General features: G+C 38.6%; 1 protein-coding gene across 1 annotated transcript in view; it reads left to right on the plus strand.

The window, feature by feature from the left end:
• The first annotated feature begins 13,730 nt into the window (after window positions 1–13,730).
• kon (chondroitin sulfate proteoglycan 4-like protein) overlaps window positions 13,731–27,842 on the plus strand; it is a 54,907-nt gene continuing 40,795 nt past the window's right edge. Inside the window, exons 1-3 of the mRNA XM_071596274.1 lie at window positions 13,731–13,841; window positions 17,830–17,856; window positions 24,559–24,753. Of these exons, the coding sequence (XP_071452375.1) occupies window positions 13,731–13,841; window positions 17,830–17,856; window positions 24,559–24,753 (333 nt within the window). The remainder of the gene's footprint in view (window positions 13,842–17,829; window positions 17,857–24,558; window positions 24,754–27,842) is intronic.

The following is a 27,842-nucleotide window of genomic DNA, read 5'->3' on the forward strand; positions in this document are numbered from 1 at the left end:
TATGAGTTAATGTCTACTATTAATCCTTCAATTTTTAAAAATTGAACTTTTAAATGCCACATAGTATTCAAAATGTGTTGGTTTCATTAATATATAAATATCCGGTTGGATTATTATTGTGACAAGCTACGATATCTGATAAAACTAAGTCCATGGGTTGCAACCAAATTCATGATAAGGGAGTGACGACACTATTGTAACTCTGCCCCGTAGGAAACCTAATTTTAAGACTAATGGAAGATAATCCGAACATGTTGTGAGCCATGGACCATTTGTTACTAAAACTGTCACAAGATATGAAAATAATATCTTCTGTAATACACTACTAGCATGGACGGATTTGTTTGCAACTTCTCAAAAATACATCGATTATTACCAAAGTAAAATATCATATGATCATCATAAAAGAATAAGACGTATAAATATTTTAGGAAGTTCATTTTTTAAATGAAAGTGTTAAGGTTGGAATTCAGAGTGTATTTGCACAACTTTACCTCTGCAGTAATCATAAAATCTTTCTCGCAATTAAAAAGAATTTTTTTCTGAAGCATGAAACAAAACGTCAGCATCATTAACATCGCAGTAGGGTGGTAAGGAGAACAGATCTTTACTTTTCAGTTATAATCTTCATTTTTCAATCAATACAAAGCTCCACTGGGTCTAAATTATTCCTAATAAATAAATAACTACCGTTAGTTGCAATTTAACGCGAAATATTGAAATGGTGGATATTAATTTTGGAATGTTTACTAGTGCGTCTCAATGTGTGACTATAATTACTTAACATGCGTGCACATTAAAACCAAACTATAAGGTTAATGGTGCATACAATTTTATGAGTTTTTATCACAAATACTTTATTCATCCCTAGAGCAACCTTTTGCGTCCCTGCAGTTTAACATCTTTTAGAGTTCAGCGTCCTATCCGACGTTTTTCTCTTTGAAAACGTGGTATGAAAAATAGTACTCGGTGACCTCGTTAATGAAATTTATAATGGTAGGTCGTAATTTCTTATAAAATCCTGGAATTTTTCGAGTTAACCACACAATAAGCATGCCTTCATAAGAAAAAGTCGGATGGTGACGGTCCAATGAGCACGCACTTCATGAGCACCCCTTTTCGCGAGTTCACACGGAGGGAGCGCTCGGGTACAGAGAATCACGAAACCAGGAGTTCGGCTCCCCTCTCCGTGAAATACAAGGGGTCAAGGGGGCGCAATTCGGCGTCCTTGCTAAAGACTGTTTGGCTGCTCTTTGGAGTGTGTTACATGAAATGGCTTCGGTGGAATTATAAATTTCACGATAAAATTTCCTGTGGCCAGGGTTAGGACTCAGCGCGGAAGACCAGTACAACTTTAGCCGCTCGGTCTGATGAATATCACTAATACTTCACTTGTTCCTTCATCATTTTCTGGACCCCCACGGTATTTTACGCTTTGAATTCCGTTGCGACGCTTATATGCATATGATATAGAGAGTATGAAGCAAAAAGATAGAGAAGAGGAAGTCATCGTCATTGATAAATATTAATTTGTGTGGTGCACTTGACATTTCTGCGTTAGGTATTTCACGAAGACAACGCAATAATTGATGACTTGGGCTACCAGAAAGTCACGTATATAAAACGGCTCACAAGGCGGAGACCTAATTAGCTTTGCTCGTGAATTCCCAGCAAAAGGCAGGTCACTTTGCATGTTTCCCGAGGGAGAAAGATAAACGATCGGCAAGTAAATCATGAAATTACTCCTTTTTCATTCAGTGCGGTCGGTACCTAATTCATCTGGTTTCTCCCCGAGCAGAGGAGTACGAGTAGAAAAAAAATGAGTCGATGAAGAGCGCATAGGACGTCTCGAGGGAGCTGAGAGGGGTAAGCAAGGGAGGGCAGAGGGAGGGTGGGGGAATTTGATAAGGTCTGAGAAGTAGGTATGTGTGGGAGGGGCGGAGGGGGGTGGGTGGGAACGGAAGAAAAAGAAAAGCCGATCGCTCGCCGTCTCTCTCGAGGTGTGAAGGACGGAGGGAAGGGCGTCGTGGAGACAGGTTCTTGATTGGGGCTGGAAAAGTCGGGTCAAAAGAGTTCCTCCGCGGGAAGGGTGCGGTGAGCGGGAGCGGCGCGGCGTGGGGGCATGAGAGAGGGAGTGTGGGGGAGTGGTGGTGGCCGAACCGATCTCCGAGAGTGGAATAGAAGAGGAGAGGGAAGAGTGGGAGGTGAGAGAAGAGAAGGGCGGAAGGGCGAGCAAGGCCGAACCACCAGGATGACTCCATCTAGGCCCCGATATGGATGTTTTTTTTTCTTTGACCTCTATCCCGGAGGACGACCTCCACTGGATCTTATAAATGGTGGACGGGATGCCGGAGTGGGGAAGTAAGGAGTTAAGGCGGAGGCCGTGGGGAAGGGGTCGAAATAAGCTGGATTGCGGGTGATTTCTTTTTTTCCTGGGCTTCCGCGGACAGGGCCGCGAAAAGGCTGTGAGCGGCGGAGTCTTAAAGATTAGCCGTGACTGGTGCAGTGGACGGAGACCCCGTTGGAGTCAATTCGTCAGTGAATTTCGAAGGCCGTAACCGTCTTCAGCCCTCATTTCTGTTCCCATCAAAAGCTTGGCATGAAAAACCTTGAAACTAAAGAGACTAAAATGCGATACTTCTCTCCGGATATCCTCCTTCAGTTATGCAACCATTTAGTCTGAAAAATACAAATTTCCGACCTGCCGTAGAATTAATAATAACGCCTTGCGTTTCAGGATGACGTACATAAGGTACTGCATAATTAAATTGTTACCTGTAGGCAATGCTATCCATTTTCATAAAATAAAATACGAAGGGAAGGAGTGCATACACATTTGCCCGCGCAAGATCAATGAAATATGGCCTACTTCTCGAAACTCTTAGAACTTTACAAAAAGATCCTAACCGTACCCTTTTTAACGTTAACGTTTGATATTTAATGCGATGCAGCTGTTGCAAATTTTCACCATATTAATATAATAGGTGCATCTTAGGAAAGAGAAAAAGTGTGTTAGCACCGCGCGCACACTGAGGAGTTTGTTTACGTTTTCCCCCTTTCATGTTTTATCATAAGTGTAATAATGGTCCCTGCGTCTTTTGACACACCCTTTTATCTCATCATAAACCAATGAAAGTGTGAGACAAGCCTCGTTCCAAGCAAAGTTAATCTATGAGATGGGCTCACAACGGTGTCGGCAATATGAAAAGAGACCTCCAGTGGAGCACAATGCTCCCGGAGTAATGCACGATGAAAATGGCGGAGTGTGCCCTAGCCGTGAGGGGGCGCTTGATAAAAGGGACTGCCGAAGGACGAAAGGGACCAAGGAGACCACGCGACGCCTCTACCTTAAAAGATGAGCCGAGGCATTTCTCAAAAAAATGTATATCTATATATTCAAAAAGGTGGGGCGGCGGATGGAGTGAGGCTCAAGGGGATGGCAGGGGTGCGGGGGATGGAAGGCGAGGGAGAGAGAGGCACGGAGACCGGGGACAGTAGTGGCGTGGGCCTAATAAATGAGGAGAGACATCCTTTATGAGGATATACTTTTATCCATCCATCCAGCTCGCCCTGGCCTTCCCTCTCACCCACCATGCGAGCAACCCTTTTCCTCCTGCAGAACGATCCCTGACCTCCCTTCTCCCCTTCCACTCCCTTTCTCCCCATTCATCCTTTCCCACTTTCCCTCTCCTCCCTTCTCTCCCTTGCGGAGGTCTCCTCCTCCTTCGAAGGACCGCGGCGGTATTGCCGAAAAATCTCTTCAAATACCCGGAGGGCTCAGAAGACCTCCGGCCTCCCTCCGAATCTCGACGACTGCTTCTCATCGGCCCGCCCCTACCACCCTCCACCCGTCCTCCCTCCAACCACCCTCCCTCCCTCTCTCCACCCGCCCTCCCTCCCTCCTCCGCTCCCTCACGCTCCCACCCTTTTTTATGCGGGGGTGGAATAAAAAAAAGTTGATTTTCTTTCCCCCTCCCGCCCCCGTAGTCACTCCCGGATTTCTTTTCTTTTCATTGCACCCACACTCCTCCAGGAACTCTTCCTAATCCGCATCCAGATCTCCCCGCGTCTTTCCTTTACCCCCTCTCCTTTTCCTCCTACAGACACATGAACACACTTTCTACCCCTCCCTACTTCCAACTATATCAGCTGGAGTGATGGAAAACGAAGCGATGATTTTCTCTTTTCTCTCGAGTCAGCGCCTGGGCCGGAGTCGAGGTAGATGGCGAGAGGGACGGAGGGATGGGAAGGTAAGGTGAAGGAGAGAATGAGAAATGGGGAGTGAGTGCGGGAGGGAAAAGGATGGATGCGTCGTGGCACAGAGACGTGATGGAGAGAGAGAGAGAAAGAGAGTGAAGGGGAAGTTTAGGGTGGGCAGACTGGAAGGTGCTGTGGTGAAAGGGTAAAGGAAAAGGAAAAGGAGCATAACGTACAATGGGGAGGGAAAGGGGTAGAGGGAGGTTTATTACGTGAAAAGGTGACGTCTCCTTGACGACAGGGAGGACGAGAAGGTTAATAGGTGTGGCGGTGAGGTGAGGGGAGGTGGGTGACGGAAGAACGTTGAGAGGCCGAGAAGGTTGATGGGGGCGCACGGAAAAGGATGGTGGGAGGGTTAAAAGATGCGGGAGGGAGGTTTTGGGAGGGGAGGTGCGGGGCAAGAGGATAAAGGAGAGGTAAGGGGTTCTCTTTCTCCTCCCCGGAGAGTTTTCGCGCACACAAGGAGCAGTCCCACTGATGCGAGCCCCGCCCACCCACGCGGCCCACTCTCCCTGAGTGAAGGGGAATCAAATGCTTTATTTTTTCCGCCACCATCATTATTATCATCAACCCACACCACAGTCTTTCACCGTCCATCTACCTCTGAGTTGTGTACTTAACAACGTTTTGTTCGAGCCTTCGATTCCCTAGTTGATTGCACTAAGGGATTGAGACGGTAAGCCCCAGGGTACGGGAATGATTTTCAAAATGTGAAAATGTTGAATAAAATAATGGGGCCAAGTGGCGTAGGTAAAATTTTATCTTTAGTAGAAAGCACCATTCGCAGTATTTTTGAATCGAAGCATATTTTTAATGGAAATGCCGAACATCAGCGAAGAAAGACCCGTGGGAATCAGAAATTATCCCAAGATATACGTATTCTACGCCTCGAATGATGGAAAGATGTGGGATGAGCACGCTAACAAGTATTCTTAATGATAAAAGGGTACTTCCGATAAGTGAAGTCACTCTGAAATGTCTTTGAATTGTGAAATTCATTTTCTTTCCGAGATCTAATTACATAGAAAGTCAATAATTATATCAATCGTATCCATGTTAGAATATTAACATAACTGTTTCAGAGATAATTTTATTTTGTGCATAATTTATTAACGCCGATTTGAATTAAGTTTTTCTCTCCATGCTTGATGTTATTCATTAGGATAATAAAATTCAGCCCTATGGCATTAAATTTCAGAATCATCTTCATTTCTTCAAATATTTTCCCAGTTCTTATTTTCAGATTTTTCCCGTGACCTACTTCCTATGGTTACCACCGCGTCAATTAGCCCTCCCGACGTTGTTCACCACCCTTTCTCCCTCTGAAAGTTCTAATATTTTTTACTCCTCGAGCCTATTTTATATTCTATCTCAAGGTGCCAACGAACTTTTCAACGGCATCTCGCCTGAGTAGCAAACATTTCATATCAGGATGAAGTACCTGGAAGCTGTTATACTGTGATCAAAGGGTCTGCAATGAAAATGTAAAAAAAAATGAGCGTAAGATTGCCTTTACAGAGATTGCGATTCATGAGCAGCTTGAAAGGAGTCGTGCGGCCCCTGTATTTTCCAAAGGTTATCATGGTATTTCCGTGCTGGTATCACTGCATTTTTCCCCGCTAGGAGCAGTTTTAAATATAAATGCCCGGAAATTAGAACTTGTAAGGGCCAACATATTCTTAAAGGTCAAAAACCAGTCTTCATTTTCTAATCCATTTCCGAATTCCATTTTTTTTATCTGTCATTGAAATAAAAAAAATTTCTATTCAGATGATGAATGTCTAAAATATGAAAATCAAATTAAATGTATTGAAATAGCAAATTTTGCGGTAGTTTCCTGAGATACCGCCGGACTAACACAAACAAGGAGTGTAAATCGATCAATAACTGTACTTATGGGTATATACGTGTATATACACCCTCAGAAGGTAGGTTTTGGATGGACACAAACTACCAAAAAGCAAATCACTACTCTAAAACAAGCCCCTCTTCATCACCGTGTACTTCCTTGTCCCTTCACTCCATCTAACATCCCTATCCTTTTTAGCCCCTTCCTCGTTTACCTAACATTGACCCCTATCAGTCTTTAACATCATACTGCCAATCAATATGCGTTACATCCATCTTTTCGGCCTCCTTATGATTTCTCCTAACAATTCCCTCTCCTCTCCAATCATACCTAGCACTTCCTCATTCGTTTTCCTTTCCGTTCACTTCACCTTCTCCACACCCACACTTCACAATCCTACAATCAACGTCTATCATTCTGCTTCAGTGACCATGTTTCCGCGCCGCACATGACTACGCTCCATATTTTTGACAAGCCTTTTCTTGACATCATTACTCAACGTCCCTGTCGTCAATTCTCTCCTCCTTGTGAACGCTTTCTTGCCTAACGCTATTCTTTTCCTCATGTCCCTACCACTCGTACTTTGACCATTTGGTTTTGGCCCAAACAACGTTTGAGATCCGTAAATGGTTCCACCTGCTTCAGTTTATCCCCTCCTATTTTTAATTTTAAATAAGCCTTTCTCATTCTGAATAACCGCATAACCTTTTCTTTTATTTACATTTCTTGTCATCCCATATCTATCGCACTGAATTACCAATTCACTGAGGAATGCTTGCAACCCTTGGGCTGACTGACAAAATGAAGTTTCATCATCAGCAAACCTATTTGATTTTATGAATTCCTCGCCGAATTTCATTTCTATCTCCAGTTCTTCCTATGCCTTTTCAATTATTTGCTCCACTTATACAATGCCTGTCCCAAAGGTAGTACGATTGAATCGATTAAAAAAAATTATTTTCAGAATTGATACATTCACTCAAAACTTCGAAATACCACCCTTGAGCGTCTACACACCATGTCAAGGGGTTTTTTCACCCCTTGTACGCCTTCTGGATGACGGCGCTCGAAATACTGTTAAGCTCCCTCGTTACATCCATTCTATTATTCACAAAAGAGGCCCAGGTGTTTGTTTCATACTTGTAACTCTAATATGTTTCGGAAAAGACTATATGTTTTCGGTCACTTTAAAGGAGCCTCAATATTCGAGTATTTTCCCTTTGTGTACTTAGAAGATTTGTCTTAAACCAGTTTTAAAACATTAATAGTTAATATATGATTTCCTTCTTGCACTAAATAAAAAAGTAGCCTCATAATTTTTGTAGAACTGCAGTGGTTCTTTTTAAAAAAAAGTTGGTAGCAGTCGTTTATTCCATCTGCATTTCTGATATTTTTACGAAATTACTTAAATATGCGTTCAGCAACAATTTTACTTGATAAAACGTCAATCAGTTTTTAACTAACAAGGGGTAAGACCAATTCTCTATTATTTCTAGATATATTCAAGTTGAACTAGGTACTTAAACTCTTAGAAGTGTTGAGTTCTTCCGTAATTGTAGGCACTTAAGTGGTGTGCTCTCAGGTTCCTCTACCAGGCTTAGGTCAAATTTATGCGCATTTGAGAAAGAATTAAGTTACTCTTAACTTATTAGTAAGCCACTTTAAGTAACGGTGTTCCACAGAGGGTGTAATAATATAATAAACAAAATACCTTAATCTAGTATTTTTCCAATCGAATATTCTTAATTCTTTTTGCGATATTGATATCTTTCGCCGGTAACTGGGTCAATAGCATACCGATCGATTCATGAGTTGCCCTTGATTAGACTCGTTAAATGTTTGTGTAGTGATTTTGTAAATTTTCAAGAAATTTTTCACGGCACCACATCTCTTCGATGTCGATAAACACCAAACAACCTGGAATCAGGAACCATTTCTCAGTTGAGATTTATCGGAGTCTCTAACGTTAGTTGTTGGAAGCATCTTGAGTAAAATCATTGGCGTGATTAATAGCAGTAATTGGAATCTAACCAGGTTGTCTTGTTGCATTAAATGTTATCACTCCCAATATCCTATTTCCTCGGATGGATTCATTCGGACAGAGGGCAGGTCAGTGCAGTCCTTTTTCTGTTGACTTCCCATTTCGAGGGCCTGGGTTTGATTCCCGGTGGTGACAGGAAATTTCATAGGTATCATGAGCCTTACTCGGATACGGTAATGGGAAGAAAACTTTGAGTAGAGCACAACGTCTTTTGGATGATTCGTTCAATGGCGAGACTCCTTGGCGCCTTTCGTGCAGAGTTGGTTGGGGAATGCCGACGCCAGGTTTCTCTTAACCCTTCCTCCATTCCCTTAATATTCTACCACTACTAATCTGTCCACAATTTTCTCATGGTGGAGATGGCCATAGCTGTTAGTCGCAACTTCCCACACCCATTAATACTCATTCTAAAAGAAGCGTTGACTTAATTTTCACTGTTTTAGCAATGAGTTGTGTTTTCCAATAATTTGCAAAATGCTTAATCAACCTCAACTTGTAAAATTTCGTTTATTAGAAATTTCATGATTGAGTCTTAGTTTTTTCGTCGATCTCTGAGTTTTGAGCACTTTCGTCAAAATCAATTCCTAAGGAAGGATAAATGATAAATGAAAAGATAAATCCTACAGAAAATATTTATGACTGGAAAAGCTGCTCATTAAAAACCTTCCAACTCTCCAGGGCTTATTCATGTTTATATATCGACAAGAAAATTAATTATTTGAGAAACTTTCCCAATAATATAATTTATTTGTCCTCCACAAAACGAAACTCTAAATAAGGTTAGTTCGATAATATCCAAATATTCACTCTACTCTGTTTGAGGTGAAAGACTTTTTTTCCCTGAAGCCCAGTACGAGTGTACTGTTATATTATCCCTCTACTTTCCTCATTCTTTCACTGTCCGATTCACTTGTTTTTTTTCATTTTGATACATGCAATCAAATTTATTTGTTCACGCTTATTATCGTATGGCAATTTTAGAAAAATCTGTATATTCTTCATAAAAAATATATGTGTCTTTCCGTGCTGTTTACATGTTCTTGCCTTGATTTCCTCTCAATGCAATTGCTAAATCCAATTCTGTTTATTTATTTCAAAAGTGATTTAATGACCAATTTTTCATAATCAGTGACATTTTTATTAGTTAATTCACAGTTCGGCATTAATAACATGAGGATGTAACTGAGTTTAGGCCATATAAAAAGTTGTATTGACTTATTTTAAGTACGAATTTATTTCATTGTGAATGGCTCACTGCGATCAAAAGTCTCTCTCCTTTCCCTAATCTCGAAGGATTAGAGATAATATTTTCCAAAAATTAATCAAGTTTGCTCTTCTCTTAGCTCTAACTTAGGAGTTTATACACTCTTTTCCCTAATCTATCTTCATTTCGTAAACTCTAACATTAATATAACCTAAGAAAATTATTTATGATGACTCTGCTTGGTATTCAGGTATTTTGGCCGGAGGGATTTGTTGGACGTAGTATATCTAATGAATTCAATTCCACTCAAATTAAGGTTTTTTACTTCCTCCTCTTCTCACTCCTCAGGCATATTTTTTTCTCAATGCATAACTGTTGAAGTATTACTTCTCACCAATCTGTCTCGTCCTTCCCCTTTCCTTTCAGAATAGAGAATGCTTTATAAAAAACGTTAATAATAAATAAAGCGGCTTCTCGTGCTTGCCCCACGTCACGTATTCCGCGAATCATTTTACCTATTTATTAATTTTTCAATATTCATGGAAACCGATTTAAGCATAACCTATAAGACTTAAACCTTCCGAAATGGTGGCTTAAGAAGATAAGGGAAAGAATTTGGGTAAAGTTAGATTTCTAGTTTTAAATATGGATTCCGGTGCCCATTTATAAATATAAAAGAGATTTTTGAGGGACGGGAGGATCCGACCAAAGATCATTTACCTATATCCCTCTCTCGAAACTTCTGATATCCTCTACTTTCACTTTCCCCAGACTTAATATTCAAATGCATTTCAGCCCACTCCTACACCCACTCATCAAAAAAGCAGTTTCATTCTTCTTTCCTATAAATATACTGCGGATTGCCTTCATTTCGTTTCATCGTTTCCTGGTTTCGGAAGAGGATGAAAGAAAATGGGAATTAGATAGAGAGATGGGAGATGAAAAGCAAAGAAAAGATGAAATAAAAGACTCCGGAGCGGGAATTTTGGGGCTATGAAAAAAGTTTCTTGGAGTACCGTTGGAGCAGCACATTTGCAGAGAGTCAGGGAAAACCTTTGAACAAGATTCATTTCTCGGAAAAAGAAAAAACTCAAAGATGGAATTATTTATTTTCCAATGTATTGGAATAATGTTCGTCTCTACGTTACACTAAGTCAATGGTCGTTATGAAGAAGTTCAATTAGGATAAAATTATTAGGCAACTAACTATAAGAATCTCAAAACATCTTTCGTCTAGGATAAGAAAATCATTTTCTTACTTATTTTTCTCTACATTAACAACATTAGAAATATGGTAAGATTACCACAGAATTGGTCACTCGCTACATGCTACCTAAAAGTAGAATCATGGTTCTCGTTTCCTTCTTAATAGTCTGAATCATTTCATAGTTAATACAGCTATGCTTAGATTCTCTTCTTTTATTGGAGACAACCCTATCAAAAATACGCAAATGAGATACTTCATATTCCTTGAATCTAGAAAATACCCCCGTTCCACTTCTGCATAATAAGGTAGTGTCTAATCATTTCCTCCCGGGCGGTATTTTTTTCGTATTATGCAAGCGTATCGAGTACAAAGACGACTCGTTTATATTAGAGAGTATTATTTTTAGAATCTTCTTAATTAAATCCTTTGTGATACTGTCGAAATCGTGACAATGACGATCCGCGATATTTCCAATTATAATTTTTTGCGGAGTTACGTGTTCATTTTCTCACGAATTGTTTGCATTTATATTTCATATTTTACTTAATATAATTTTTTGGCTTTTAAGTACGATGCAGCAACGACGGTTTTAGCTTCCCAGCGCACTTAGCCACTAATAATCATTAACTGTTATCGTTATTTATATTATTTTCTGAGAAGATAGGAATATTCTTGTAACTATTAAACGCTTCCTGCAATTAGCCTGAGTAAAATCATTCGCAAAGAATGTTTTAAGACTTTTTCATGACATTAAAGAGATACGTATTGATGAGAATCAATCCATCTATTTTGACAAAATTTAGGTAATTCTGGTACTTTTTCTGGGAGCTGATTCACGATAATTTGCGTTAATTATTATTATGTAATTATTTTAATTTTACCTTTGGTTAAAGCCTGAATGGTACAGTACAATGCTTCTTTGAAGTAGAATACAGAGGCTTTCCATTTACACAACATAATGCAGTGCGAGGATGGATTTGTTGCGAAAGAGAATTTCACCTACAACCTAAAAAACTCATCATGAATCTGTGGCCGCACATCCATTATTCTATGAGTTGAGAATTAGTCACCGCGAGCGTAGGCAAAAATATAAACTGGATGATCTCGATATAAATGTTATAGATCGTTGTTTTTATTTTTGTATCCGTTTCTCCAGCAGTCATATCGATGCGAATTCATTTAACACCATCACTTCAGCTGTAGTTTCCGCGGTCGCTAAAATGAAGCGGAAAGAAATTGATTCCGTTCCTCTTCCTGTCTCGGCGATGCCATTCCACGTTGAGTTCCTCCCAGTCTCGAAGCATTCTGCCGACCGGTGAAAAAAATAATCATCCGAGGGTTGACCGAGGATCGTAGCCATCCGTCAGGGGTTTTACCTGTGAGGAGGGAGTAAGGGATGAAAATGGAAAAGAAGGTATAGAGGGAGGGAACGACAGTAGGAGATGGGCGGCGTCGATGGGAGGGAGGGAAGGATAAGGACGCGGCGTGCATCTCTAAGTGTAATGAGCCTGCATCCCAGATACTGACGACACACGGATGCATTATCGAACGCATCGATTCGATTGTACCCCCGCCCGAAAGGAAGGAGGATGGACGAGGATGGAGAGGAAGGGTGACGTGAATGAGGGAGAGTTGGGCGGAGCGAACGGAAATGGGGGTAGGAGGAGACGGCTCCATTAAATTTAGCGAACTCGGGAGTCAGGGTGGGCGGGTGTTGGTTGGGTGATTAAAAAAACGGCTGGGTGAGTTTCGGGTACCGGAGGAAAATTCGGATGAGTCTTTGACGGCGAAATCCCCTGAAGGGGGAGAGGGTATTTGGGGGTAGGGGGGGAACTGGAGGGTGGAAAGACCGTAACTTCTGTGCGAACTAAATGATTGACGGTGATAGAGAACAAGGGAGATAACGCGGCAAAAGGATGAGGCTCGAGATAACGGGAGCATCGAGGGATCTGGAAAGTGATGCGAAATATATGGAACCGATGGGAAAATGAAATCTTTATCAGCGCAAGATTATCTTAGATTGTTAAGGGAGAGGTATAAAATGGGAATGTGGCCACAAAGGGCAATAATTTTCCTAGCAAAATGAAAATGTATCCACGTGATATGACAACGCGGCATTTTGCGCTGTCAGATGTGTCAGCGAGATGAAATCGGAGTTTCTAATTTTTGGTGGCACGAAATAATAAAGGTAGGAAGTACGTGCACGTCGTCCAAAGCAGTTTTGTCCTTCGTAAACGGAAAAAAAAGGCCCAGAAATAATATGAACGGGGGTTTCAACTACATTCTAGAACTCTCTTTTTTTCTCTTTGGATTAGGCTGGAAATTAACGCAAAGCTAAATTAAAAGCTTCATTTAAAAAAAGTGTTTGGCACAAACAGAAGTGTCATTGTGCAAAATAAAACAGGATGCATAAATATTCATTAATTAAAATTAAATTCAATTAAATATTGCAACATTTATATTATGTACTGATAGATTTTAATAAACCATTGGCAAATGGTATGCAGTGAAAGAGCTCGCCACGAGGAAGCACCATATGATTATTATTTATTTATTCTCAATAATTGATTCGAAGTCGGATTTTTTTATCAGGTGAAGTAAATATTAAGTATTTATTTTTGTCAGTATTTTTTTTAATTTTCAAAGGCGAAACAAAATTTTAAATGCCATTCCTTACATATTATAGTCATGGTATATTTGGGTTATAAATGCTTCAATAGCTTAGGTTTATATCTCTCCGTGTAGCTAAAGTATATAATTCGTGGACAAGTGTGATATCTGTGCCTGAGGTGGGATTCGAACCCATCGAAATTGACTCCGCAAGGCCTGCGCGTTATCGACCCGAGTATCGCCTGGACATTAATTTTTATCGCATTGCGTCGGAAATTTTTACGACGGCGCGGGCACAAAGCGAATGAAAATTTTCGTCCCCCTGCATTTCCCTTTAGCAGGTGGCAATTTTCACGAAATTTTGAATTCCCACCCGGCCGTAGAAAACTCAGGCCCTTGAGCGAGGGAAATGTAAAAACGTGGTGTGTTTCGCCAGGGCGGAACTGTACTCGTGGGAAGCGGCAGCATGACTTCCGGCCCCGAAGGGTGGGAAAATACGTCGCCCAGGCCGCCAAGTCCCACTCGTGTTACGCCGATGCCCGCCCGAGCGAAAGATATAAACATGGGAAGATTTGGGAGCGAAATCGGAACGCCGTACCCGGGAACCCACGTCGACAATGGAGCCTGGGATCTGATAGTTAAAGGAAACTTGAACTGGGAGTGTGAGAATGGGGTTTGACTGGGGGCTGGAGAATAAAGATGAAATGAAAGGAAAAAAAGAGGAAGAGGAGGGCATTAAAAGGACCGTCCGGGGAAGGGTCGTGGGACTGAACAAGGGGAGGGAAGGAGGCGAGGGAGGGACAGAGAGGAAGAAATGAAGCCGAGTTAAAATATATTTCCGAAAAAAATCGAAGGAGGAAGTTACTATCGCGAGGCGACCGGAAGAGCCATTAGGCAGATGAAAGGTGTGAAGAGCACGGGTAAGGCGGTGTGGGGTGGGGGTGAATGGGAGGAGGCGAGCTTTTTCCTATGGCCACCCCGAGTTTTAAGGGTCCCTAGCCATTTGGTCGTAGTGCTTTGGTATCGATCTGCCGTCTGGTCCCGATGCTTTCCCCCACCCGCTCTTCGACCCCTCCTCCTCTGGGCCCTCCTCTCGTTCTCCTCTCCCGCCTGCCCCCAACCACCCATAGGTCACCCTCAACCTAGCCCGCATTTTCTCCTTTCTCCGACACCCATTCCACCCTTCCACACTCCCTGACCGCCCACGCCCTCTTTCCCTGACAAACCTTGCCTCCCTCCCCCCGCAACCATTAGCCGATAATCACCCGGGGTGACGTTGACGGAGTTGCAAGGTGTCCGGTGGGCCTTCTGCGCTCCGCGGTTGAGGGCTCACGGTCGCCTTTTGGGAAGGCAGTGGATCGCCTGTATGACACGTTCCCATCTTTCAGGCGCACGCTTGCTCGCACGGGACGGTGGGGGATTGTGTCCCCAGATACGACTCTCCAAAACGAGTAGATGCGATTCCTCGGAAAATGTTGCCAAAGTTGGATCAGACTCAAAGTCTTGCTCTTCCAACGCCTACTTATTATTTGAAATGGAAATCCTGATCAAGATCTCGCTAGTAACCCACTATTTTTTTATAGAGGCATTAGCATCATTGTTCTACTAGATAAGTTTTCTTTAAAGAATCGTAATTCTAAGATCCTTTTAAGTCCACGTAGTATTATGAGCGCTTCTGACGGAATTCCCATCAAAGTCCGTAAATGCACTTCTCTATAACTAAAGTTAGCTTGTCCGCTAAAGTAATTAAAATAATAACTCGTGTAGAAAACTATAAGCACGGTAATAAACCTGAAGCCCAGTTAATTGAGCCTTACTTCTCTTTTAAATCGGTTGATATTTTAAATCTCTTAGTCATTGCTATCCCCTCGGTCAAGTATCTACTGAAAATGTTGTCTATTACACTATTTACATAAACGATTTACAAAATTATGTATCACAGTAGCTTTTCGTATTTTCCCGTCCCCATTTTGTATATCGCTGGCCTTGCTGTTATTACATTATTTTCCGGGTTTAGCTACTAAGAAAAATAATTTTTTAAATAAGGGAATAATTAGATAAATAATAATCCAAGTTAATCGCTCAAAATTTCACGCATAAATGTAAAATTTGATAGGTTCAAAATTCAATACTTAACCGTATAAAAGATTATTCCAAATATTCATAATCGTACTCTATTGGATATTTTACTATTCATGGTACATAATTGTTTTTAAGAAGAGTGCGCATTCCCCTTCCAACTCCTTTGTGCAGTTTTGTAAAACTCGAGATGGCGAAGTGGAAATATGTTAACTAATCTTCCTCTGAAGTCAAACTGCGTCGCTAAATTTTTATCATTCCCTCTCAATTTCTCATTCTCGTTCAATATTCTTCATCAAAAGTCTGTCATACTGATGAATTTTCCTCTGGCTAGAGTCCTCCACCTCTATTAAACTCCTCCGTATTACTTTCCTTGCTAGGTGAAATACATCTTAAGCTTTCCACTCGCCACGTATAAGCGTCCAACTCCTTTGCCTATTTCAGAGGAAATATCGATTGCGTTATATACGGCTACTATTAAACCGGAAATCACCTTAATTACCGTCTGCGACAAGCTAGTGTTTTTGCTGACGAGGAATCGATTGCCGAATACTCACCGGGATTAGAATGCTTCCATATCTGGCTAAATTAACCAAACGAAAACATTGTGGTTTTTCTTTTAAAAATTCATCTCACTTCCTCAAAATTTTAATTGAATATTCAAAGCAAGTATTCAGGGAAGTAAAAAACCCCAGATAAAAAAAGTAAAAGCTCCCATTCCGGGATTTTGGCGGTCTGTGGCCACGGGTAACGCGCAAGGAAAGAGCATCTCCGCTCTGCTCGTGTGGGCATGATACATATTTCATTTACAGGAAAATGGAGCCAACTGTGCTAGTTAATTTTTTACTTTTTTTAGTTTAGAAGGAGTTATCCGTGGTTTATTTCATTTTCAAATGGTAGCATTCTTTATCTGCTATTATTATATTCACCCACTGTTATAATTTCGTCGGATGTGATGAATCGCACCTGAATCAAGCAATCAGTGATAAAGGCTTAAATATAATCAAAATTCATTGCAAGTGCTCAAGGAAAGTATAATCAGATCAGCGGTATTCCTGCTCTACAGCTTGCCCCTGCATATTTGTTTATTTGCTTAGTCATTATTGGTGATTCGTGAGTCTTAGTTGGGTCTGCAAAGAATGCACAAAAAGGCCGAACGTAAGAGACCACACCAACTGCTTCACCGGCAAGGGACAAGTTTTAGGCGGGAAGGATAATGGAAGCATCAGGATTAGGTAAAATAATGCATATTCGACGGCACTCAATGCTTCGAGTTGTGGTCATCGGAGTAAATGGATCGCCAAAGTGAACCTTTTTCCGTTAAATGCATTCATCTCGCGGGTATTGCAATGCCCCTTCTTTTTTTCTCGGATGAAGTATGAAAGAAAATATTTATTGAGTGTACGAGCGTACTACTATCGGAATCAAGTGGCACCTAAAAAAACAATATCCCCCTAGGACGTTATGAGTAACGATACGAGAACATATTGTCATCGTTAAAATGAAGAAAGTAACCTCTTATAGTTTTTCTCGTCAATCTTTTTGTTGGTCTACTTGCTTATAATATATACAGTATATGTATCAGTCTTTATAGAACTAAGACTGGGATCCGTATCAAAGAAATTTTTAATAATTTAATTGATGAAAATATTCGGCTTCCTAATGGCATTGAGTTTGTCACTAAAGGTGAATATCATTAAACATGTAAATATGAATTATTTTCACAACCAGTTAAGTGATTCCACTGTATTTTCACAGGAGTTGAAATTTTAAATAAATTCTTGCACTTCTGCTGTCGCACATGCATTGCACGGCGTTTATTCTAATGAATACCTGTAATTCCAAACTCTACTCGTTACTATCCATAAAAGATTTTACTGTCTCTTATTTTCAAAATCGCCTAGATTAACGGCATAAGGCGGATCGGAGGCCATTTTTGAGCCAACATCGAAATATTGACGAATTATTAATTTGGTCTTGTTTTCATCAGAGTGAGAACATTTGGAAAAATTTAATTTTAAATAATTTTTCACAAAACTTTAAGGAGCCAATAAGTATTAGAAAAGACATTAATCCTGTAATCATTACCTCTAATTTATATTCCAGTTACTTCTTATTTCATAAGCTCTCATTCCATACTATTTATTTAGTTAATAAAAATAACGATTTTGTGATTAAATTTCTAGCTTCCCAAATTAATTTTTCAAAAGTCAATATCAAGTAACAAAAATAATTATCTCGCAACAGAAAACAGTTGAATTGCCCAAAATAATCAGTAATCTAAGGGACTAAAAATGTATTGGCAGATACCAATTTAATCATTATTATTAATTTTATAATATTTTAAGTACAGAATCCAAACAATGACCTAAATATTATTTGAACTGAAAAAGAAAATACATTGTTCTTCGGCATACATTTTGTTATGCACGACCAACGTGCGACGCCTCCAACCATCCAATTCTTACTTTATTTCCATTTTAAATGAGTTTATAATTTTCCGCAGACTTTCAAAGTCTGTGGAAAATTACAAACTCATTTAATATGGACATCAAAAAATTCCACAAAGTAAAACCTTAAAGTGTAAAGTGCACTTACTTTATTTATTAAAAAAGAGGAAATACTTTCAGTGGATGCAGCATAGGAGTGATGCATCTTTTTGCAAAAAGGTTTTGTGCATACTCTCTACATGTTAAGGAAAGATTAGTGAAAATTTGGACATGACCTATGGTTTTGTGTGACAAAGGGACTTAGTCATTCGAGCAAAATGATGGGGGTATGTTGGAGGTTTAAGAGGCGTGGGTGTGGAGAAGGATAAAAAAGGTAAAATGGACGAAAGGAAAACAAATGAATAAGTACGAGTAATACTAGGCAAGGTGAGGGAAGAGAGAGAATTGTTATTAGAAATCCAATGGAGGCAGGAAATGTCGATGCAGAGAATTTTGAACGGCAATGGCCGCAAGCTAAAGACTGTGATAGAGGGTGGAAGATTAGGTAAGTGAGCTAAAGTGAGAAAAATGATAGAAGGTGTGTATAAAAAGTGTCAATAACAATTTTTTACTGAATGGCTGTCCGTCGCTGCGCGCTCGCACTGCACAGGCTCGATGGTGGACGAAGGCCTTGCCTTCAACACGCGTCAAGCAACAATTGCTTGTGAGTGTTCGTTAAGCTAGATAATTTTTTAGTAGACCCTAGTCGAGTGACTCGGTGCAAGCGCAAAATGTAGCGAATGATTGAACAGTACTACGCTATCTAATTTTGTATTGTTGGGGAGAAATCGGGTACAAAGAACTTGCATATGAGTTGCCAAGTGTTCAAGGATTAAAGAATGTCACCAACTGCAGTTTTTAAGTGGCTCAAGCTCTTAAAGATGATTGAGAGGGTGTGGAGGATGAGCCCCTGGCTGGACGGCCGTTGACATCAACAACTGATGACAACGTGTGCGTTAGTAGCTGAAATCTGTCCGTCAGTTAAGTGATCGCAGATCGTATTGTCATTGATAAGATGAAAGTGCACACCATTATCGCAGAAAACTTGGCAATGCGAAAGATCTACGCTAAACTTGTCCCGAAGGTCTTGACGGACGACCAAAAGGATAGTCGAGTGTCTGCTTGCGAAGACCTGCCACGACATTACGAAAACTCCCCGACCCCCCTACAGTCTCAACTTGGCACCTATTCCTCAGCAGACTATTTCCCATTCTCAAAAGGGAAATCCTCCATCAAAGGACACCACCATGGGACGCTAAGTGCCGTCAAAGAAGCTTGCACGCGTACCCTTGGGGACCTTCCTGAATCTGCCTAACAGGAAGCCTTCCAGCTGTGGAAAAACCTCTGGCAAAAGGGTGTCGACGCTCAAGGGATATAGTTGAAGACTTTAGAGGCATTCCAGCAATAGCTGTAATTTTTTTATCAGAAAGGTTACCCGGTACTTTTTATATAAACCTTGTTGATGTTTTGAATGGGTTAAAGAAAAGGAGAATATACGCAATATAGAAGAAGGATTTAGCTGTCAATGACATATTGTGTCGTGTAAGGCTTGGCTGACAAATGTAGGTGTGCTATGTTTGTATCCATCCGAAGCCTACTCTAAATGGGAGACAACGAGATTATGAAATGTGTTTTCCCAAAATGAGGACCCAGGTAAATCGCAGTGTAAACGCACGAAAACGGTATATTCATCTAATTTCGTCAACATCTTTGATCTCGTTTTTAATATCTAATTTACAAGGATTACTCGATTTTGGGGATGGGTGATTTGATCTTAATTAAGTTTAGTTTTAGTCTAATTATCTTAAAACGTTCTTTATATACATATTTCAAAGCTACATCAATATAAAATTGACTTCACTCATAATCATAAGAACTCGGAATTTTTCCCCACTCTTTTATAACAACCGTTTTTCAAAATTAACTGACGAAACAACTAGAAAAGAAAACAATATCTCCATAGGTAAACGTATGACACTCGAGGCAAGCTGTGAAGTGGAACATGAAGTGGAACGAAGGTAACAGAGGTTCCGACAGCGTATGTTTTATGCAATTTGCCGCAGTTTTGTCCCACAGAGGAAATTTACAAAGATGAAACCTAGGTCAATGAATTTGAAACTCATAAAAAACCTAGAGTTTAGAGGGCTAACGAAATCCCTAAAGCCGTTTTGAAGAAAATTTTATATGCATACTTGCGTGTTTGCTCATATTATAGAGAAATATTTTTAAAACTTAATGCATTAACCTAGTTGTCATGCTACTCATAAGCGAATACAAAACGTTTTATACTATTTTTACCGTCTAAAAAGGCCTTACGCAGACCTTGCTATGTGCCTATATGGTACAAGAAACTGCACATTAATATAAAACAGTGAAGTGCACGTTTATATTTTTTCGATAAGTAGTTGAGTAGTAATATTTTACTTATTTTCCTCAATGGCAATCCGAGAAACAGTAGACAAATTTACCATTTACCGGCAAATATTATATTGTACAGTCATTTCAATTTCAAAGTAGTATCTTTGTTAAGGAGCATTGACAACAATCGTTTTTGGTCTATATACCAGGAAGTGCCATCAAAATAAAATGAAAAATTGCAAAATAACTGGAAAGAAACTTTATAAACCGTTTGCTTTGTTCAGAGGTTTCCAGGAAAAACGCCGTTTCTACCAATAGACTAGGGGATCATACGGAAATCCTTGGGTCATAATATGAAATATTAAGCTGAATATACAATTTCTCATAAATATTTGGCATACCTTACTGTTTTCGGAAGAGATTAAAGGGAAATTGAGATGCCTTGGTTTTACTTAACCCAGCATTTATATAATAGCACCATTCTGTACATTAACAATATAATATATATAAATACGAACTTAAAATGGAAATTATATTTATATAGGTTTAACACAATTCATTTTACAGAAAATTGTTGAATTTTTATGCAAAATTAATGTTAAACATGTCAATCTTTTCATGCGTTCTCTACGGACATATCTTTACCCATTTCTCCGGGGTAAGTTCCCTGAAATGGAATATTTCCTCAGCACATTAACCTTTTGTTGGGTTACTTAATGGATTGTAATGTTTTCGCATGGGGTTTTGAGACGTAGAACGTAACAATAACTCTTGTTTCAGTAATGCAAATGAGATGACGTGGGAATTGGTGTTTTAAAGACATGAGCTTAGTCTGGCCGCCTCTTAACTTTAGCGGCAGCCGTTTTATTCGCCATTCCACATCTAATGGAGCCAAAATTAATAATCAAAGTTTGTAGCTAGGCAAGCTATCTTGCAAAATACTCCTGGTACAGAAGAGGTAAAATTTATAAATCATGAGCCCTATTGAGGCTATAATTTGAACAAAACAATTTACAAAGGTACAATTTAATGTCTTATATCATACATGCACATTTTTGTTTCGCATTTGGCACAAAATAACAACCCATGCCATTATAATTCGTTCTCTTACTGCCCGTGTAATATTTGATTAATTAGTATCATCATTTTTAATTCGTAATCTTAATCCTAATTAAGTTAGTATTCTGATTATTATGATACAGGATGGAAGAAATAGGAGGTCCTAGCAGAATGTCGTTAGCAAACGAGATTCCGAAGATTAAAGTTCTTTCTATATAGCTAGTTTTTCAAATTTTAATTTAAAGAAAATTGACGGTTCATAAGTCCTTATCCTATTCTTATCTAGATATAATTAATTGAAAAATTAATATCTATTGCATTCTTATCTCTTTTAATTTCTGAGATAAGGAAGAATTTATAATGTTCTCACACTAGTTTGAAAATTCAAAATTATTTCTAATTTGAAAATTCACAATTATTTCTAATTTCTCAAGCACAGAGCAGATTGGAAACTGAAGCAACTGTTTTGACTTTCACCAGACTTTAGGAAAATTTGTTTGCATGTCAATAGAAGTACATATTGTATCTGTTCTTTCCTTATGTTTTGCCCTATAACATAAAAGTAGTTTCTAATACCTTTTTAATGGTTTAACCCAATCACAAATCCTCCCTTTTCAAAACTAATACATATTACGAAGGGCAAATTTGTGATCATTGGAATGAAAACCATTACAGTCAATTTTTTCCGTTGTTTTATGCTTGGACATCATTATTCGTACGCCTCTGAAAGCATTCAAATAGAGGAATTGAATTACGAAATGCTCTAGCATTTTTCGTGAAAAACGAGAACTGGGAAAATATAAACGCAGAATTGGTTTTCCACGGTGAATGTGTCCATGTATTTTGATTTCCAAGTGTTTTATCAACTTTCAGTGCAAATTTAATTTCAACTTGTCCCAGTTTTTGGGCAATTGTTTTTCGCTGCGTCGCACATTGTAATTCAGCTTTGTAGCGTTTCATAAGATGTTCAACGTACCAACTTTTAATAATGCAAATTTTAGATATGCACAGAAGGAGGTGAAAGGTTGCAGGTAATAGAAGTTGGTGAAACAGCATTGTCTATTAAATCAATGTATTTATTCATTAAATGGAGAAAAATAAGTGTATTTTATTTATTAGCGGGAGATCTTGTTGAAGATTTTATGTAACCTGAAGGTACTGCACCCTCTTTTGTATTCAATATCGTTGATTTTAGAATGCGTGATGGATTACGCTAATTAGCATAATCCATCAAGTATTTCACCTGTTCTTTCTTTAAAGCAGAGGCTTAAGTATTATATACAATATATACATGTAACTATTATAATTAACTGTATCTCCCTTTATACCGTCTTTGTAATTTTAGTCACGTTAAAGCCTTCCCAATTATAGATTGATGAACATTTTATCATTGGTTTAAGCTACATACTCTCTCAATATGGTTCTAGGTTAAAAGCAACATCCCATGATAACCAAGAAATATGCAACAATTTCAGAGTGTAAAAATCATTCGCCTTGACCGGGATTCGAACCCAGATCCCTCAATATCCGGTCGAGTGCTTTCAAGGCGCCGAGCGCAGACAAGGTGAGTGATTTTTGCACTCTGAAATTGTTGCATTGAAATGCACATTAACGGATGACTCCGTTAAAAGTTACTGTTGCGGCATCTCCCGCAGTTTCTTTGGAATTTAAGCAAGAAATAATTTCTTTTGGGTCTAGGACTCAATTTAGTTTCATATATGAGACCTGCTTTGTTATTTATTTCTGCGATATTTTAATGTCCCTTTGACTTACCACGTATTTCAAAGAATTGGTTTGGCCTGCTAATCATTTTAGTAAGGGTGCTCTGAAAAATTGGTTTAGAATGTGGCCTTACGCTGTCCGTAGCCATTTCGCCGTTTTTGCCTTTAAAAGCTTCAAACTTGACCTTTTTCTTTGAATTTCTCTCTCTCTCTGATGCACGACACTAATGGTTTTTTATTGTCTTTTTGATATTTTTATTAGATTTTGCTGTTAAAATCTTGTAGGGATATGCTTGTAATCCATTTTTTTCTTATTTCGGATTCTGAAGTTTCTCGTTTGAATTTTTCATCGAATTCTCATCATTAACTTTTATGCTGCTCTTAAACTAGAAGAGTAATATTCTTTGGCACTACTGCGCCGCTCCAGGGTTACCATTGTACCATTTGTACTAGCATTTTTTAATAAGTGTGTTGGTAAATTTTCTCTCCCGTCATATGCTTAAGGCTTTTAGCATTAATATTCAAGTGTCCTTTTTTCTTTATGATTTTTCATTCAAATTCCAGGAATTATTTTTTTGTTGTAATCCCATAAAAAGTTTGCCTTTTCGAATTAGGTTGCCTCTAACTATTCTATCCATCGAGTTCACATCTCTAACTCCACCATGAACTGGTAATTGTTTTAAAATAATAACTCTATGTTTGCAGCTTAACTCACTTGCACCAAAAACGTTGTTCTTATCGAATGGCGTGTTGATATCTGATATACCAAATAAAAATTTGATGGAATATATAGATATATATACATATATATATGCATGTGTATATATATTAACATATATATATATATATATATATATATATATATATATATATATATATTAATTAGGCTTGACAATAAAGATTTGTCACGGGGTTTAAAAATGGGCATTCACGATTTTATAGCCGCAAATATTTTCGTATTCCATCGCCAGTGTATAAATAGTCTGTGATTACGTTATGCTCATAAATGACGGCTGAATTACGACTGAGTGTAATAGAACAACCACCTCTGATTTTCGAGTTCCAAATTAATATTCAATTAGGCAATGTTTTCATTTTGAACACAGTTGGCCTAAAAATGCACTATATTGCATGGTAAGCTAATAAGAGACGTGTTTTAATTTTTTAAATTACAGTTAAAAACATTTTTCTAATTGAGTTCAAAATTTTGTAGAATTTGTTGCGCAAAAATCTCACGTTTGCATTATTTCTCAACTAAATTAACTGTCAAATACGAGTACTCAATCGTCAAGTATGAGTTGGGTTGAAATACACATACTTCAACCCAAGTAGAATTTTTCCATCGAATAAAAAACCTCAGAATGAGTAAAAAACAATCGAAAATTATAGTTAGCCTTATCATCAATGTACGACAGCAATTATCAATGTGGTTCAAATAATTATTATTTTAATTTTTGATCAAGTATGCAGTTAAAGTGAAATTTAAACAAACATCAGGCATCATTTTTCGTGGATGGGGAATGAAATTATCTTACTCTCTGATCAATATGGAGGAAAAACTCAATAAATGCACTGCATCCCTTACCCTTTCGATTTAAGATAGGTTTCACTCACGCCCCCTCAATTCGATGACCAGCCCGAATGACTCAGATCGCAGTGTGACTCCTGAAACGAGACTCACTCTTCTTCCTTTCTCTTTCATCTCTTCCCCGCAGCTTCCTTCTACGGGGCGAGCTACGTGGCCGTCCCTCTCCAAGATGCCAAGAGCACGACGGACCTCAGGCTCCGGTTTCGGACGCGACGGTCGGACGCCATGCTTTTTCTGGCCGCTGGAAGAACGGATTACTGCCTCGTTCGACTGGAAACGGGTCGCCTCAAGGTACGTACGCGGCCTCAGGGCACGCACCTGTTAGAAAGGAAGAACACGGTTTCCCTTTCAGTTGTGGCGTTGTGGTGCAAACGAATTTTGCCCCTTGCAAGCTTGATTTGTATTCGGAGGGAGTTTTCCTCAAGAGGTTGCATTAAAAGGTAACCAGTGCGACCGGGCGGGCGGAATGGATTCTTCGCCGCTTTGGAGTATTTAGTAATGAGTCACTTGAGTGTTATATCAAGTATTTTATCCACTCGTGAAAAAATTTGGAATTTTTATTCCGTCCTGTTTCTCAAATCGGGACTCATCTTCATGAAATACCTCAGCGACAGAACCTGGCGTATCTTGGTGGAAATTATGTATAGCCATTCTTCATGTAAAAACTTTGCAGTTTTCACAAGTTAGATTGGGAACATGTTTTGCTACCCGTTATCTGAATCACGCTCGTGCTGTGGAATAGCGAAACGCATTGTGCCGTATTTGTGGTCAATCAAACTTGTAGAAACTACAAAGTGGACGTCTACATGATTCGCTCTCCATTTGGGATTAGAGCAGCAGTAGTTGCTTCCCTTTCTGACCATTCACAACATTATTTGATTAATCTATCAATTGATTATTTATTCATTTTTTATGTCTACAATTTTATTCTCCAGACAATTTAACCAGCACTTATAATTGCCTAAATAGATAAAGCGGCTCGCATTTATATACATGTTGCTACTGCCTTCACCATTTAAGTTCTTATTTTCTAAATCTTGAAGTTTAACTTCGTCATTAGGACAAAAAAATGTTTACAGATAAATAAATGAAAAAGAGTTACTAATAAAATTTTAATATTTCGAAACAATTATTCCTGTGCTTTTCAACGAGAGAAATTATTTAACCTACGTACTCTAACCAACAAAAGTATTTTACTCTTCTTCTCGTAAAATACAGAGTTTATTTTGCAATATTCGGAGACTATTTTTTGAAATTAGGCATAATATTAACTTTTGATAGCGCTTCCTTTGTTACTTCAATGTCTACAGGCTTTATAAATTAACCCATCCTTCGGCGCACTTCTCATAATGAGGCCTTTTAGATCACCTAGAATGACCCTGCTGACGAATTTATGTGACTTGCATCCGGCAGTCATGAAATATTGTTAGGTTAGAAACGTATTTTACTAGGACATACTAAATAAAAATAGTTATCTCAATATTATATATAAATCATTGCAATTTCATTATGTCGGCTTTACAATACGTTTTTCTAATTATTGCATGTGAATAACAAGTTTAAATAATAATTCAGCGTTAGTACTACAACTAATTTTGTCAATTACCTCAATAAATGGTGATTTACAAATTGGTGCTTTACATTTAAAAATTAACATATAATTAAAGAGCAACAGTGTTTGATAAATAAACATTAATTTCAATTTCACAGGATCTCAATGTATAACCAGGAACCATACGTGCTGTGTTGGATTTCAATTCAGTTACCAGCCTTACTAATGCTTTTGGTAAATAATTATATTCAACGGAAGAAAATCTCGTGTATTACTCTAAATAAACGTATGGTGAAATTTGAATTATCTATAAGCCCAATATTCTGCACTGAGACCTGATCTTCCTCTACAACAGTTAGATTCCGTATTTGCAGCTCTCATCAATTTCCTTTTCCTATGAACAAAGTCATTTATAAAATTATGATCAGCTTGAGGAGAGCCATCTTGTGAGCCATCCTAATATTTTCGGGTAATTATTTTGCTCAGGGTCATTGTTGAAAATGTCCTTAGTTTTATTTAGCTTTGTTAAACTGTTATCTATCCTCAACATATATTCTAGTTAATATTTCTGTTAACGTGGAACTTAAATATAAATTTGCGTTAAGTAGAGGAGATGTAAGACTTAGTCCTCGTTGAAAAAGTAAAACAATCAGTGGCAAATAACACAGGTGACGGGATATAAAGGGGTCCGTCCACTCAAACCATTATCACGTTTAAAATGTGTATTATGGTGTTCAGAAAGAGTATAAAAAATTGAAATCTTGTGTATATATGTTTTTTCAAAATGTGTATGCATAATCTAAGATTATTTAAATATTATTAAACCCTAAACTATTGTTTGAAATATGGTAATACCTTCGCACACTCCAGGTTGTACGTGAAATTTGTTTAGTTGTAGCATGAATCATATAGAAGTTTTGTCCGAAGTGTTAATTAAGCTGAATTTCACTGCCAAGTTTTCCATTTTATTTTTCATTACAATTAACGATTTTCCAACTTGGAGAAGATGTTAGCGGCGAATATGTACATAAATATTTGTGTGGTACAATTAAGATTTTTCCCAAATAGAATATAAGGATGAATATATATGGTCATCTCTTAGACGATCCGCAATATTTTACTTTTCAATGAGCCGGTATGTAACTTTTTTGTATTGAATTAATTTATTATTTCATATCTTAATGATCGTTGGTATTGTTTATTGCTTTTCCTTTATTAAATTGGCTAAAGCCACAAGTAAAATGCTCGTGTTAAGTTTTATGAATTTGGCGCTTCATGTAGTCATTTTTATTCCTGCCGATGGAGGAGAAACAACAAAGAAACCTTATTTTAAAGTGAGGAGTTTAAGTTTAGACTCAAATTGATCAATTGCTTAAGTTTGACGTTGGCATTTTCGTCTCCAAAGTGTCATATCGCCAACATGGGCCACCCCTTTTATCCAAAATATTTTCGGCTCTGAGATATGGGTTCTATGAGCAACTGCTCAAGAAAGTTTTCGCTTGAAAGCTTCCTAAACGATCTTTGTGCCAAGGATTTCCCAAAATGAAACGCAAAATGTGACGATAAATAATAATAGTTTTCACAAAAAAATATTCAAACGACGGCAAGCCTGGGATTCGAGGGTCCAATTTTTTTCCAAAAAGAAAGTGGCTCAACGACGCCACGTTAATGGGTGTCTTAAATTTTGGCGCTTAGCATTTTTATGTCTGGCGTATCACGCACATATTTCTGTTTGCGAAAGTTTCCAACAAGGCAGGAGACTTAAAAAGGCCCCTTCTGTAAACACATCATTTAATCCTTTTAAGTGATTATATGTTTCATTATGTAA

The sequence above is a fragment of the Hetaerina americana genome, unplaced genomic scaffold (assembly GCF_022747635.1).
Source record: "Hetaerina americana unplaced genomic scaffold, ioHetAmer1.1.p SCAF_1, whole genome shotgun sequence".
Classification (NCBI taxonomy): domain Eukaryota; kingdom Metazoa; phylum Arthropoda; class Insecta; order Odonata; family Calopterygidae; genus Hetaerina; species Hetaerina americana.